This window comes from Chionomys nivalis, chromosome 8, assembly GCF_950005125.1.
Source record: "Chionomys nivalis chromosome 8, mChiNiv1.1, whole genome shotgun sequence".
Lineage (NCBI taxonomy): Eukaryota > Metazoa > Chordata > Mammalia > Rodentia > Cricetidae > Chionomys > Chionomys nivalis.
In genome coordinates this window covers 56959726-56973008 of record NC_080093.1, presented here as the reverse complement: position 1 = coordinate 56973008, position 13283 = coordinate 56959726, and the positions used below count along the sequence as shown (strand labels likewise).

Below are 13283 nucleotides of genomic sequence, written 5' to 3'. Positions count from 1 at the left end.
TGGGGCTGCCATCAAAGGGGTAGGATACCATATGTATGCTATACGAGTGTACAAAATTTCTTATAATCTGAAAAAACACCGTGGATTACATGCAGCCCATAGCATGCATCACACACATCTCAGATTCCAAGAACCTGCCCTGAAACAGCGTGCTGTCAAGTAGACACAACTTCTAAGGCCTTTGTAAACACAGTACTAATATTTGATGGACTCTGTAGTAATCACAAATCTCTTCAGAAAACTATGTCCTCCTGGTCTGCTCATCTGTGCACAGCCTGGGAGACCAGCTTCGGACTGTCCCAAAGGTCTGGCAGGAGGAACGCACAATGACCACTTCAAGTCCTCTGGGCTTCAGCATGACACCCATAGTTCCCCAGCCTGCTGAAGCACATGCAAGCAGCGAGAAGTTCTCATGTGTCAGGAAGAAATCCATCACATACCTATAGGCAAAGCCGTGTCTGAGCTTAAGCTCGAACCAATCAGGAAATCTCCAGCCAGTGTTGGCCTTTCATATACCCATGCTGGGAAGACCGGAAGGGGCTGGCCTGAATTTTTTTTGTTCTGTTTGTCTCGAAGCATCTTTCTTGTAAGTTCCAGAGACTAGTAAGGACATTTTAAAAAAACAAAAACAAAAATATACCATAGTGCAAACAAAACTAAGATATCTACAGAAATTAACACATCTTTTGCATAGAAAAAGTCCATCGTTTCAGCACATAGGACATTTGATCTTACTTAAAAAGGCGACATATTTCTTATCTGCCCATCACAACATCTGGGCCTAGGAACAAGAGAGCCAGGCCCTGTGAAGGTCCCTCTGTCCAGCAAGGAGCCCACAGGCACCAGGGCACCATCTAGGAGAACCATGGGGGCTATGGAGGAATGTCTGCATTTTACCTCAGAGCTGTGTCAGATCAGGACACAAAGCAAGAAGAGCCAAAATCAATTTTCTTAGCAGTGACTAGATCTAATGCCACTTGCTGAAATAAGACAGGAATTAGCAACTGACATACATCCTTGCCATATGGAGAAAATCCATCACAATGGCTAGATTCTAGGCCATGCACAGAGCACTGGCCTTCCGGGGAGACTAACAACCAGAGGCTAATAATGCTTGGCAACTTTTGGAAGCACCGACTTAGCTCTGTTGTAGGTCACACAACGTGAGAGGTATGAGTGCTATGGTTCAGGGATATACCTGAAAGGTTTTGCGGTGTCCTCTGTGCTCAGCAAACAGTGGAGAGGCTGGGGCACTATACAGAGCTGGGGCTGTGAAGAGGGGTCTGAGGGTCTCAAATGCAGGCATGTGGTGGCTATGACTCTCAAAACTCACAAAAAGGCCAATGTGAGGCAGGATAAATCCAAGCAGCAGCAATTACAATGGGAGAACATAACTTAGAGGAAATAACTGGTGATTTAGAAAGTGCTATTGTGTTAGAAACTGTCATAAATTCCGGTAGGAATGATGACTGGTGCTGGCTTGGATGCACAGCTGGTGGACGTGGTCAGACCCTCACTACACTGTTTATTCTTTTTTTTTTTTTTTTTTTGGTTTTTCGAGACAGGGTTTCTCTGTGGCTTTGGAGCCTGTCCTGGAACTAGCTCTGTAGACCAGGCTGGTCTCGAACGCACAGAGATCCGCCTGCCTCTGCCTCCCGAGTGCTGGGATTAAAGGCGTGCGCCACCATCGCCCGGCTTACACTGTTTATTCTTATGGGTCAGAATTATGACTATAGAGCACAATCAGCCTTAGCCTCACTTATGGCAGATTATTTTTCTTTACTAGGAATAGAAATATCTGTACAGCTAGCACCCTGTGGACGACGGTAGATCTGGTACCTGCTGCAGTGTGGAGCCTGTAGCCACACCCCCAAACTGGTTCCTCAGCTCTTCTAGTTCCTGTGTGGACATCTTAGAGGCTGCAACAGGAATGCTGAAGCTGGTGCTGCTGCTGGTGGCAGCATTAGCTGCGAGCTCAGCTCTTTCCTTTGCATTTTGTTGTAAATACTGCAGTGTCTGCAAACACATAAAACCATCCAGTTACACTGGGCCACAAAAGCTCACTGTGTTCTACCACCTGTCACGTCACCAAAGCAACAAGGGACAGAAAGCCTTCAGTCTTCTTTGACAGTCAATCCATAATTTTACCTCCAATGGACAAATGTTCTACTACATTCTACTCACAGCACCCAGGCTGCAGTACCACTTTCCCTGTCTGTCCTAGTGCCTGGATGGAGAGCCGGGCTCACCACACTACTCTCTGGCTCCAGACTGACACATGACACATGCAGCACAGCATCAGAGAAAAGCAAATATGCACACCTCATGCTACTACATCCATGTTTTCTAGTCTTGGCCCATCCTGCGTTATTATGATTCACTGCTATAGTTTGGATATAAAATGCCTTCCCCAAAGGTTCACATGTTAAAGGCTCGGTCCCCAGCTGGTGATGTTATTGAAAGAGAGTTGGTTCATGAAGACTCTAACCTTATCAGTGGATTAACTCACTGACAACACAAACTGAACTCTTCATGCCTGTTAGTCCATCTCTTTCTGCTTTCCAGTCCAGCAGCTCTGTCACCTCTCTAGCAGGCTACTCTCTGATATTCTGCCTCAACTTGGGCCCCAAAATAATGGGGACTGAAGCCATGAGCTAATACATCCACTTCCCTTTAATTTTACAGGTATTCTTTCAGTATGGAGAGGCTAACATTTCACCAAACACATGCCTTCAAAGTGTTGCCTTCATGAGGTACAGCTGCCAGTCAGTAAAAGCAGGGACATGGTGTGCAGGAGAGGCTTAACCTGTACCCCAGGCTCCTTGAGGACTCTGTGGAGACACTGGGGGGTGTTTTCAATGTCCCCAAAGCAGATGTGGTGATGCAGATGAGGCAGGAAGCTCACCTCTTTGTCTTCTGTGAGCTTTGATAACAGGTACACCAGCGGGTCAAGGTTCCTTGTATTTTTAGACTTCAGTTCATCATATTTCTTTAAAAAGTCCTCAGGAGTACGAGAAAATTCTGCAATTTTAACCTCAAATCATAAGCAGAAGTAAATTAATGACAGTAACAAATCAAATATTTAAAAAATATCTTAAAAAAGAAACACAAATAAACCACAGCTGAATTAGGTGAGGTAAACAATTACATCTCTGAAATAACAGGAAATTACTGTCAACGGTCCACCAAATGCAGCCACCCTTCTTTTATGATTTCTCCTGTCTCCTGCCCCACGGCCTAGGAGCACTCACAACTCTCCTTCAAGCTCATGCATTCTCTGACACTTGCTGCCTCTTGAACTTACTGCCTGTACCAATTTAGGGACGTTTCACTCAGCAATGTTTAACGATCGGGCAACAAACCAAATGAGTGTGTGTTTCCTGAGCCATGCTCTGCTCAATCCATCTGCCTGTACTGATGCCTTCATTATACTGGTTAAATAAGTGAAGCCTCACAAAGTCTATTTTATTTTATTTTAACTTTCAAAAGATTTACTTTATTATGTGTCTGAATGTTTTGCTTACATGTACATTTCTGCACCATGTGCATGCAGTGTCCACAGAGTCAGAAAGGGCATTGAAGCCTCTGGAACTGGAATTACAGATGGTTATGAGCCACCATGTGGGGAAATGGAAACTGAATCAGGTCCTCTGCAAGAGCTGCAACTGTTCTTAACCACTGAGCCGGCTCTCTAGTGTCTATGTTTTTAGTTTTAAAAACATAGAAGTAGATTTCAAATTCAAAGGTATCTTTTATTAAAGATGCATTATTGAATTATGAATTCTTTAAAAAAGAAATAATTGAGCCAGGTGTGGTGTGGCACACACCTTTAATTCCAGACAGATCTCTCTGAGTTCAAGGCCAGCCTATTGTACTACCTACAAAGTGAGTTTCAGACCAGCAAAGGCTACACAAAGAAAGAGAGAGATAAAAAGATAAACAAACAAATAAAAAAACTGAAAGAAATTTCAACGTGATTAATACCAGTAGCTTTCCTTTTCCCACCCAGTAATTTTTACATATATTAAGTCTCCTCAGAACAGAGGAGGGCTGTGTAAGTTACAGTTCAGTCTCTCTGGACATCCGCTGATTCATTTATATAACGGGATAAAATAACAGGAGCTATTGCCAGGAACCTGAAGACCAGCAGAGCACAATGAATGCCAGGTTCAAAGGAAGCATCCACCAGGTGTTGTTGGCCCAGTACTAGCCATGCTGTGGCTACCAAGGACAGCCCATCCCCATGGCCCTAGGCTGAGTGTCCACACCCGTGGCTGCACCTTCAGGCCCCCACCGCTATGGTACTGTATCAGGAACAGGTACTCACCTTAGCACTGTGGGCAGAGACTGTGGTTGTAACATATGGTGTCCGGTTCTTCTGCAGCAGGTCAATGTAGACCTCAGCCCCGCCCCCACCATGGATGCGCAGCAGACTGAGCAGCTCATTGACATCACGGTGAATCCGAAATTCACTCATAGTTTATCCGAGACACCAACATAGCAATAGTCTCCTGAAGGCAGAAGGAGGCTGTTCATAAAACTGAAACCTAAACAAGATTGGCTACTTTGGCTTCCAAAATTAAAACCTAAAATGTCTTTTGACTGATTCAAGCTTTTGACATTAAAATCATTGCCAAGATTATGTCAATCATGAGCTTCTCCCTGTCCCTAGCAGTCTGATCTATCAAAATGCTACTGAGATCTGCCAGCCATTATCACTGCATTCACTTGTGTCATGCCCCTATTGACAGAGCCTCCAGTTGTTTTCCAGCTCACACCACCATTAAAGGAGCCAGCTGTCCGGGGTGAATCACAGAAACGGGCCCACAAGCCTGTTCTCATTTCCTGGTCCAGCCATCCTCATGTGACCATGGGCCTGCCTGCAGGAGGCAGATCTGTTATTTTGTCTCAGTTTTTCAGGCCCTGGCTGGGCAGACACAAAGCCTGCCCTTTGAGGCGCTTGCACAGGCCTATGTTACTGTCTCTGTCCTGATGTATTAAAACTTCCCACTCATGAGGGCATACCCAGTTCTTAAACCCTAAACCGTAAGGTTTAAGTCTGGCATCCTTTTTTACACTCTAAAGCCTTCAATGTTTCCTTTTCTGGCCCAGGCCTGGCAACATACAAAGATATTTTAGGTAGGTAAGATTTCCACATATTCTAGCTTTCCTGATGTTCTAGGACCAGCAGTATCAGGGTAGAGACATTGGCCAAAGTGGTGGAGATCAAAACGACTTCGGAGGCTATAACCCCAGAACTTGAGAGGGGAGGCAGAAAGATCACAGTCAAAGCTAGTCTGGAATGCACAGCAAAAACTTGTCTCAAAATCAAACTGTATCCAATGTCCCAGCGCAACAGCAGAAGACAGCACGTGAATTTCCACTGGTTAGGAAAGAGGGGGTGACTTCATCCCATCTATCCCATCATTCCAGTGGAAAGTAGCTGACCACGTGGAGACTGTATATAATGTCCTAGTGGTAACTGATGTACCAACAGCTGACAACATGGGGTCTTCCACTCTTCTACCGACTGCTGAGCTAGTCGGTATCAGAAGCACTAATAAAGAGCACTGAGGAAAACAGACACTAGCTACAGATTCAAAATTAAGCCTAATAAACTTGATGATTATAGGAACATGGTAATAAACTTTTATAGGATTCTTAATTTGAGATCCACAAACATTAGTGAAGTTATGCTTGGAGATGAGACTTTCCTATTCAGACCTGTGAATTTTCTGAGCATTCTTGAAAATTCTCAAAGGTGTTGTAACTCAGAAGTTAAGAACTGCTATGCTAACATCTCCAACTGAGACAAGCCTTGAGTTAAGCAGTGCCAAGGGCACTCAGCACACACTCCCACAGTATGCTAATGTGCAAACAGTGCCATCTTGGATCTCTACCTTGAGAGTTTGACACTGTAAACCCGTGTAATAGAAAGCAGTTTCTTAGTTTGTCAACCTCCACCGATGGTCAAAACAGGTGTCTCCAAGAACTAAAAACAAGATGTGACAAAATGCTAGCTAGCCTATTGCATGCTTCTCACGAAAAGAGGGAGTAACAGAGCTACCCAGAGTTGCTATGGAGATTAAATAAAACCAATGCTGTCTCAACATGTTTGCTGTTATCTGCAAACTGGTTATGCTTACTAAGTAACGTGGACATTGTTTGGTTTTAGAGAGATACTAAGACACTGGCAGTACTTTAAATGACAGGTCCCTTAGGGCTGGATACACAGCTCAGCAGTTAAGAGCATCTGGCTGCTCCTGCAGTGGACCTGGGTTCAGTTCCCAACTGCCACACGGTAGTTCAAAACCATCTGTAATTCTGTTCCAGGAGACCTGACACTGGCACTGCATGCACATGGTGCACAGATAAAAATGCAGACAAACACCCATACATACGAAACTAAAAATAAAACGCTCAAGGAATATTTTTTTTAAATATTGGTAGGTCTCAAAAGAGTTGCTTTAAGCTACCTGGCATGCAGAATGCAAAATCCCAAACTTCCCCCACATATGCTCTCTCCAAATTCAGCAGTACCATGTGGTTTCCCAGGCCTGAAGGCTGCCCTGCAACATGCTAGACAGCAACGAAGGTGTGAGCCGCCAACACACAGCCCTGACCGTCAGACCCAGAGGGCAGAGCTGCTCACATGGAAAGACCATCTACACAGATACTTGTTTAATATCCTATCCAAGTAAACGCGTAAATCCTCAGATATCCCCACTTCTTATATATTAATCCAAGGAGCCTGCCATGCTTCCTGATTTATACATAATTCCAGAAAAAATAAAGGCTTCTCTCATCTCTAAATGGTAGTTTCCTTTAAGGCTTTAGATATGCCCTAAGAGTCATATCTAAAGTCTTGACAGTTAGTGGGCAAGGGACACAGACAGGAACATCAACAAAATTGACATCCTTACATACAGGAAGACAAGGTCACAGTTGAAAGATACAACTGTAGAGAAGTCTGATTAACCCTTAACAGCCTGCTGGACCTTCTCACCCTCCTTGGTTCCTACCGCTCTCAGTCACCACACATGCACTGGACTGAAACACAACTTACTTAGCAAAGTCTGGCGCAACCAATTATGAGCAAGGCAGGTGCATTCTTTCAGTGAACAATGACAAAAATGGGCTTGGGGTGGGGGTAGAAGAGGTGTGAAAAGGGGAATCTCGAGCAGCGATTCTCAGCGATTCTCAACCTGTGGGTCGAGACCCCACAACCCTTTCACAGGGGCCGCAGATCAGACCTCCTGCGTATCAGATATTTATAACAGTAGCAAAAGTTACGAAGAGCAACGAAATAATGTTATGGTTGGGGGGGGTCACCATAACATGAGGAACTGTATGTATTAAAGGGTCGCAGGCATTAGGAAGGTTGAGGACCACTGGATAATAGTACAAACCAGCCTGTCTGTGCTGGTCGGGTTTTTTGCCAACTTGACACAAACCAAGACATATCTAGGGCCGGGCGATGGTGGCGCACGCCTTTAATCCCAGCACTCGGGAGGCAGAGGCAGGCGGATCTCTGTGAGTTCGAGACCAGCCTGGTCTACAAGAGCTAGTTCCAGGACAGGCTCCAAAGCCACAGAGAAACCCTGTCTCAAAAAACCAAAAAAAGACATATCTAGGAAGACAAAATCTCAACTGAGGAACTGTCTCCACCAGACTGGCCTGCAAGCAAGTCTGTGGGGCATTTCTTTGACTGACAACTAATGACTAATGGGAGAGGGCCCAGGTCACTGTGGGTGGTGCCACCCTTTGAGCAGGTGCTCCTGAAGTGCGTGAGAAAGCGGGCTGGCTGGGTGTGGTGGCAGACTTTTTAATATCCCAGCGATCAGAAGGCAGAGGTGGGCGAATCTCTGTAGTTCAAGGCCAATTTGATCTACAAAGTGAGTTCCAAGACAGCCAGGGTTGTTACACAGAGAAACCCTGTCTCAAAAAAGCAAACCAAAAGGCAAGAGAGAGAGGGAAGGAGGGAGGGAGGTAGGAAAGGAGACAAAGAAGGCAGGCAGGCAGGCTGAGAAAGCTCGGAGCGTTTAAGCTTCTCTATCTTCTTCCATGATAATACCTTCTAACCTGTAAGCCCTGCTCGGCCGTATTTTAGGAAAGGAGGAAAGTTAAAGCCCCGAACGTGTCAGCTGTACATCTCAATCGCCTTTTTATTTAGGTTAGGGTTTCTTCCCAAGTCTATCTCTACTGACTCCTTCACTCCAGAAGACAGGCAAGTCAGTTCCGCAGTCACCACGGGGCTCTCAGGAGAGAGGAGTCACAGTCACATTAACCGTGAACTTCCCACGGCCACTGCCTCCTCCGACCGGACGCCTGGAGGGGACAGAAACAGCCAGAGACTGTCGCACCGTGGAGCTGTGGGGCAGGCCCGGGCAAGCAATCGGAACTGCCGGCGGCGGACGCCAAAGAGAATCAGACTCTTACCACTGCAGGCTAGTCCGGTTCCCGTACCCGGTCCCGTCGTCCGGCTCCAGCCCCGCCCCGACCGGTTCCCGCCACAACCCAGACCCAGCCCTCACTCACCTCCCCGCGCCGCGTTCCGCCCCGCAGGGTCGCCACAGGAAATTAATAAACGTCACGTCCGTTCCCACCCCGCCGACGGTGGCCGAAGGGCTGCGGCAACTGTGGAGATGTTGCTTCCCCCTTCGCTATATTCCCGCCTAGCCGGGGCGCCCGGGGCGGCCGAACCGCTGCCGGTGGAGCGGAACCCTGCAGCTGGGGCAGCGCCCTTCCGGTTCACACCGCGCCCCGTGCACTTCCCGCGGGATCACGAATTCTTTGAGGTGCGTGAAAACCTGGGCGGAAGGTTTCCTGAGCCCCCGACACACAGGGCGGGGCCGAGGAGCGGGACTGTGGCTGTGGGCGGGGCTAGACTGGGCGGAGCTTGCCTGTGTGGGTGGGATCTGTGGGCAGGACTTAGGGGCTGGAAACAACTCTATAGGTTGGGGCGTGGTTCAAAGCTGTAGGGCGGGGCTTCGGGTCCCAGGTCCACCCATGGTTCTTGGCGCCTGTCTTCTGTAGGATGGGGACGTGCAGCGGCACCTCTACTTGCAGGACATGCTCACGCAAGTGTCCGAGACGCCGGAGAAGTCCATGTGAGCAGCTTGGCTTCGAGGCCTTTCTCTGCTTGCTAGTGCTACCCTTGTTCCTCCTCTCCCGTCCGCATACAGGCTAGGATTCGGACCCCTCCCAGCTGACACCCTGAGTACTATTGGCTTAGCGCCACCCTGCCCACACGCATGGCTTGGCTGGGTCCTCCCTCCCCTAGTCTATTAGTAAGGCTTGGGGTGGCGCAGGAAGCTCAAATCCCCCCTGGAATTCCTGCCTGGGGTGGGGGCATCCTTCCAAGTGACACGCCTCCTTTCCCAGGGTGCCCGAGTTCACCTGTCAGGTGGCTGGCTGCTGCCAAGTGTTTGCAGCGCTAGAGGACTACCAGCATCACTATCACATGCTACATGGAAACACCTGCTCCCTCTGCAGCCGGGCCTTCCCCTCTGGGCATTTGTTGGATGTCCACATCCTGGAATGGCATGACTCTCTGTTCCAGATCCTGGCCCAGAGGCAAGACATGGTGGGTGCTGGCTACACTCAGCGCGGCTACAATGGTTCCTGGGATCGGGGCTTAGGGCAGGGTGAGAGTGGAGGTGACACCTCGTCTTTTGTAGTACCAGTGCTTGGTGGAAGGCTGCCCAGAGAAGTTCAAGACCAGCCAAGACCGGAAGGATCACATGGTGAGGCTCCACTTGTACCCTGCGGATTTCCGATTTGATAAGCCCAAGACAAACAGAGGGTACGTGAGGGAACCAGTTGTGACTGTCCCCAGTCTTGAGCCAGGGAACAGACACTCTAGTTAAATTTGACTTAGTTTTCATACATAGGTAGCTGGAACTCTGAGCACAGTGAGTTAGTATGCTTGGGTTATATGTCAGTGGAGACAGGAGGGCAATTCCTGGCTGGGAGCAGAGGGAGTGGTACTAGCGGGTGCTTGTGCTGGTCCGTGCCCTGCGTGCCCCTATGAATCTACCAACAAGGGGCATTTGGGGACTGTCCCGGTGCATGCACTCTTCACACTTCTCCCATGGAACTCCTAGTTTTGTTTTGTTTTCATTTTTTTTTCTCTCTGCTGACTTTTAAAAACTTATCCACAAAGCTGTCTGTTACCATGACTGTTTACACTGCTCTGGGGAAAATAAACTCCCGGAATAACTCTTAGTGTAATGCTTCTTTGCTTCCTTTAAAAAATGATTCTTTTTGCCGGGCGGTGGTGGCGCACGCCTTTAATCCCAGCACTCGGGAGGCAGAGGCAGGCGGATCTCTGTGAGTTCAAGACCAGCCTGGTCTACAAGAGCTAGTTCCAGGACAGGCTCCAAAACCACAGAGAAACCCTGTCTCAAAAAACCAAAAAAAAAAAAAAAAAAAAAAGATTCTTTTTGAGCCAGGCAGTGGTAGTGCGGTAGTGCACGCCTTTAATCCCAGCACTCGGAAGGCAGGGGCTGGCGGATCTCTGTGAGTTCAAGGCCAGCTTGGTCTAGCTAGTTCCGTGACTGGCTCCAAAGCTACAGAGAAACCCTGTAGAGGGGGGGTCCTTTCAGTGAACTCTCATCATCATTAAATATTACATCGCTTGGGCATGGGGAGACAGCTCATTCAGTGAAGTGCATAAGCTTGAGGGTCTTTCCCTGTCACCTAAAAAAAGCCAAGCATGGTGGTGTACACATATAATGCTAGCACCAGGGAAGTGGAGACAGAAGTCACTGGGGTTAGGCCAGCTAGCCTAGGCTAATCCGTGAGCTCCAGGTCCCAGTGAGAAATCCTGTCTCAAAAAAATAAGGTAAATGGTTGCTGTGGAATGACACCTGAGGCTGCCTCTGTCCTACACACTCACGCGCATGCACCACACACATGGGTGTACACACACATAAGCACACATAATAAATAAATAAAAACTTCGTGAGTTGAAGTCTATTTTGTTCAAATAGCGCACCTTTCTGTGTAAAATAACTTGAGAGCCTTGTGGAATGCCCCATGCGAATCTGAGCCCTCATCATTCCTCTACGTCTATGGTGCTGGATTAGCTTGTGGATAGCAGGGGCAAGAATCCATGTTACCGAGTTCGTTTAGTAACTCTCTTCCTCATGGAAAGACATCTGGGGACTGGGAATACAGCTCAGTAGTAGAGTTCTGTCCACAATACCCATATCAGATGGTTCGCAACTGCTTGTAATTTCAGCTCCAAGGGATCCAGTGCCCTTTTCTGGCCTCTAGATATCCACACATGTGTCGCACTGAAGAGAACACATACATATTCATAAATACAAAAATAAAAAATCTTGAAGTTACTAGTAGGGACTGAGCATGGTGGTTCATGTCTCTAATCCCAGAATTTGGAAAGCAGAGGCAGGCAGATCTCTGCATTTGAGGGCAGCCTGGTCTGCATAACAAGTTCCTGGTCAGCTGTCTTTTTTCTTTTCTTTTGGGCTTGGGTGGGGCAAGTGTCTCACTATGTATATGCTGTAGCTCTGGCTCACCAGGAACTCACTTTGTAGACCTGAGTAGCCTCTAGAGCTCACAGAGATTACCTGTCTGTCCCTTCGCAGTGCTGGGATACACTACTGCACCTGGCCCCAGGTGTCTTTAAAAAGGGGAGGGATGATGAATCGTTATTATTTTTTTTAATATTTTTTTTTATTATGTACACAGTGATCAGCCTCCATGTATGCCCACAGGCCAGAAGAGGGCACCAGATCTCATTACAGATGGTTGTGAGCCACCATGTGACTGCTGGGAATTGAACTCAGGACCTCCGGAAGAGCAGTCAGTGCTCTTAACCTCTGAGCCATCTCTTCAGCCCAAGAATCGTTATTTTTAAATTTATAAATTATCAGACTTAGTTATATGAATGCATGACCAGTGACCATGCCATAAAATATTCTTTTTCCAATAATTTGCAAATTTAATTGTAACCTTAGAATGTGCCAAAATAGTTTTAAAAAAGAATTGCAGGGAAAATAATAAATAGCGTCTTCCTTGCAAGTTTAGTACTGGGGAACCAGGTACAAGTGCTGCTCACTGCTTTTCCTCTACAGCCCAGCCATGACAGCTGCAGCAGAGCCACCAGCCAGAGCCCTGAAAGATGACAGTGACGCCATGGAAATCTCCTCTGAACCTGCTGCTCCACCTCCCTGCAGGCGGACCTACAGTCACAGGTCAGTGTGTACGTCCTTCTGTGTGTGTTAATGACCCTAGACTTGAGAGTGGGTGACACTGGGCAGAAAGATGGGCTTCATGGCAGGTGACAACCTGAAGGTTCTAGTTACCCTCCTTTCCTGTGCTTTGGACCCTGGAGCCCCGCGTGCAGGCACCCCCACACCCCCATCCCCACCCCCTACCCCCGTCCTTTCACTGTCATCTCTGCTTCTCCCGTGTTTGCCTGGCACAGATTACACTCACATCAACTTCAACTATTATTTTGGGGAAGGTTTTGAACAGTAGTGGGTGGCGGGGTGGCCCCAGAATCCAAACTGGCAGGAAGATGGACATGTGTGTCCCTCAGTTGCCTCCCAGCAGCCATCTTCCATAGTTGTTTGGGCCTCAGCCTGTGAGTACCCTGCCTGCCCGTGGTGATTAGGTTTCAGAAATGGAGATAACAGGAAACCGATGCCATAGGGGCCTCAGCAGGAGCCGACCTTGCTGGCTATGTTCTTCTAAGCAAATGCACATTGGTACCAGGAAGGTATCCCACAGGAAGCAAGCCTGAGACCAGGGGCTGATCCTAGGGCCCAAGAGGGCAGACTCCATTTCCTGAGTGTTCCACAGAGCAAAAGGAGAACATTCCAGAATACAAATGTGAAGGAAGTACAGAGAAACTGTGTGTTGTCAGAGATAATGCCTTTGTTTGATATGACCGTTTTTCTCTTTCAGAATACCCTCTACTGTCTGTTTTGGCCAGGGTGCAGCCAGAGGATTTAAAAGCACTAAGAAAAGAAACAAACAGCACTGATGGATCCTGGCAAGAAAAGCCAGACAGACTTTCAGGGAGTGGTGTGCCAGGGCCTTTCTCTTGCTTCTGGATAGCTGCCCTGAGCTGGACCCTTGCCACCTCCTTATTTTCATACGTGATCACATGAAGCAGCCAGTGTGTCGAAACCCAGAATCTGCAGATTCCAGAAATAACCAGGACACACTGAAGGAATGAGATGGAGAAACCACCTACCTGCTTCGTGGGGGCTACTTGAAGAGTGCCACTATTAAACATATGAAATAAAATT

The 13283-nt window shown here is 47.7% G+C and overlaps 2 protein-coding genes across 7 annotated transcripts in view; one reads left to right on the top strand and one right to left on the bottom strand.

The window, feature by feature from the left end:
- Window positions 1–8835, bottom strand: part of Tubgcp2 (tubulin gamma complex component 2) — a 25445-nt gene extending 16610 nt beyond the window's left edge. Inside the window, exons 1-5 of one of the 6 annotated variants that reach the window (XR_009057594.1) lie at window positions 8539–8834; window positions 4328–4511; window positions 2906–3034; window positions 1840–2016; window positions 441–600 (exon numbers count right to left, since the gene is read on the bottom strand). Coding sequence is in view for 3 of the 6 variants with exons in the window: in XM_057779205.1 (XP_057635188.1) it covers window positions 441–600; window positions 1840–2016; window positions 2906–3034; window positions 4328–4477 (616 nt within the window). In the remaining 3 variants the exon portion in view is untranslated. Of the gene's footprint in view, window positions 1–440; window positions 601–1839; window positions 2017–2905; window positions 3035–4327; window positions 4512–8439; window positions 8503–8538 lie in introns of those variants that run through there. The other 5 variants (XM_057779205.1, XM_057779204.1, XM_057779206.1 and 2 more) reach the window with 5 other exon arrangements.
- Window positions 8562–13283, top strand: Znf511 (zinc finger protein 511). The gene is made up of 6 exons (XM_057779213.1): window positions 8562–8798; window positions 9037–9110; window positions 9385–9586; window positions 9681–9805; window positions 12102–12221; window positions 12937–13283. The coding sequence occupies exons 1-6, from the start codon at window positions 8646–8648 to the stop codon at window positions 13013–13015; spliced, it is 753 nt and encodes a 250-aa protein (XP_057635196.1). The 5' UTR covers window positions 8562–8645; the 3' UTR covers window positions 13016–13283.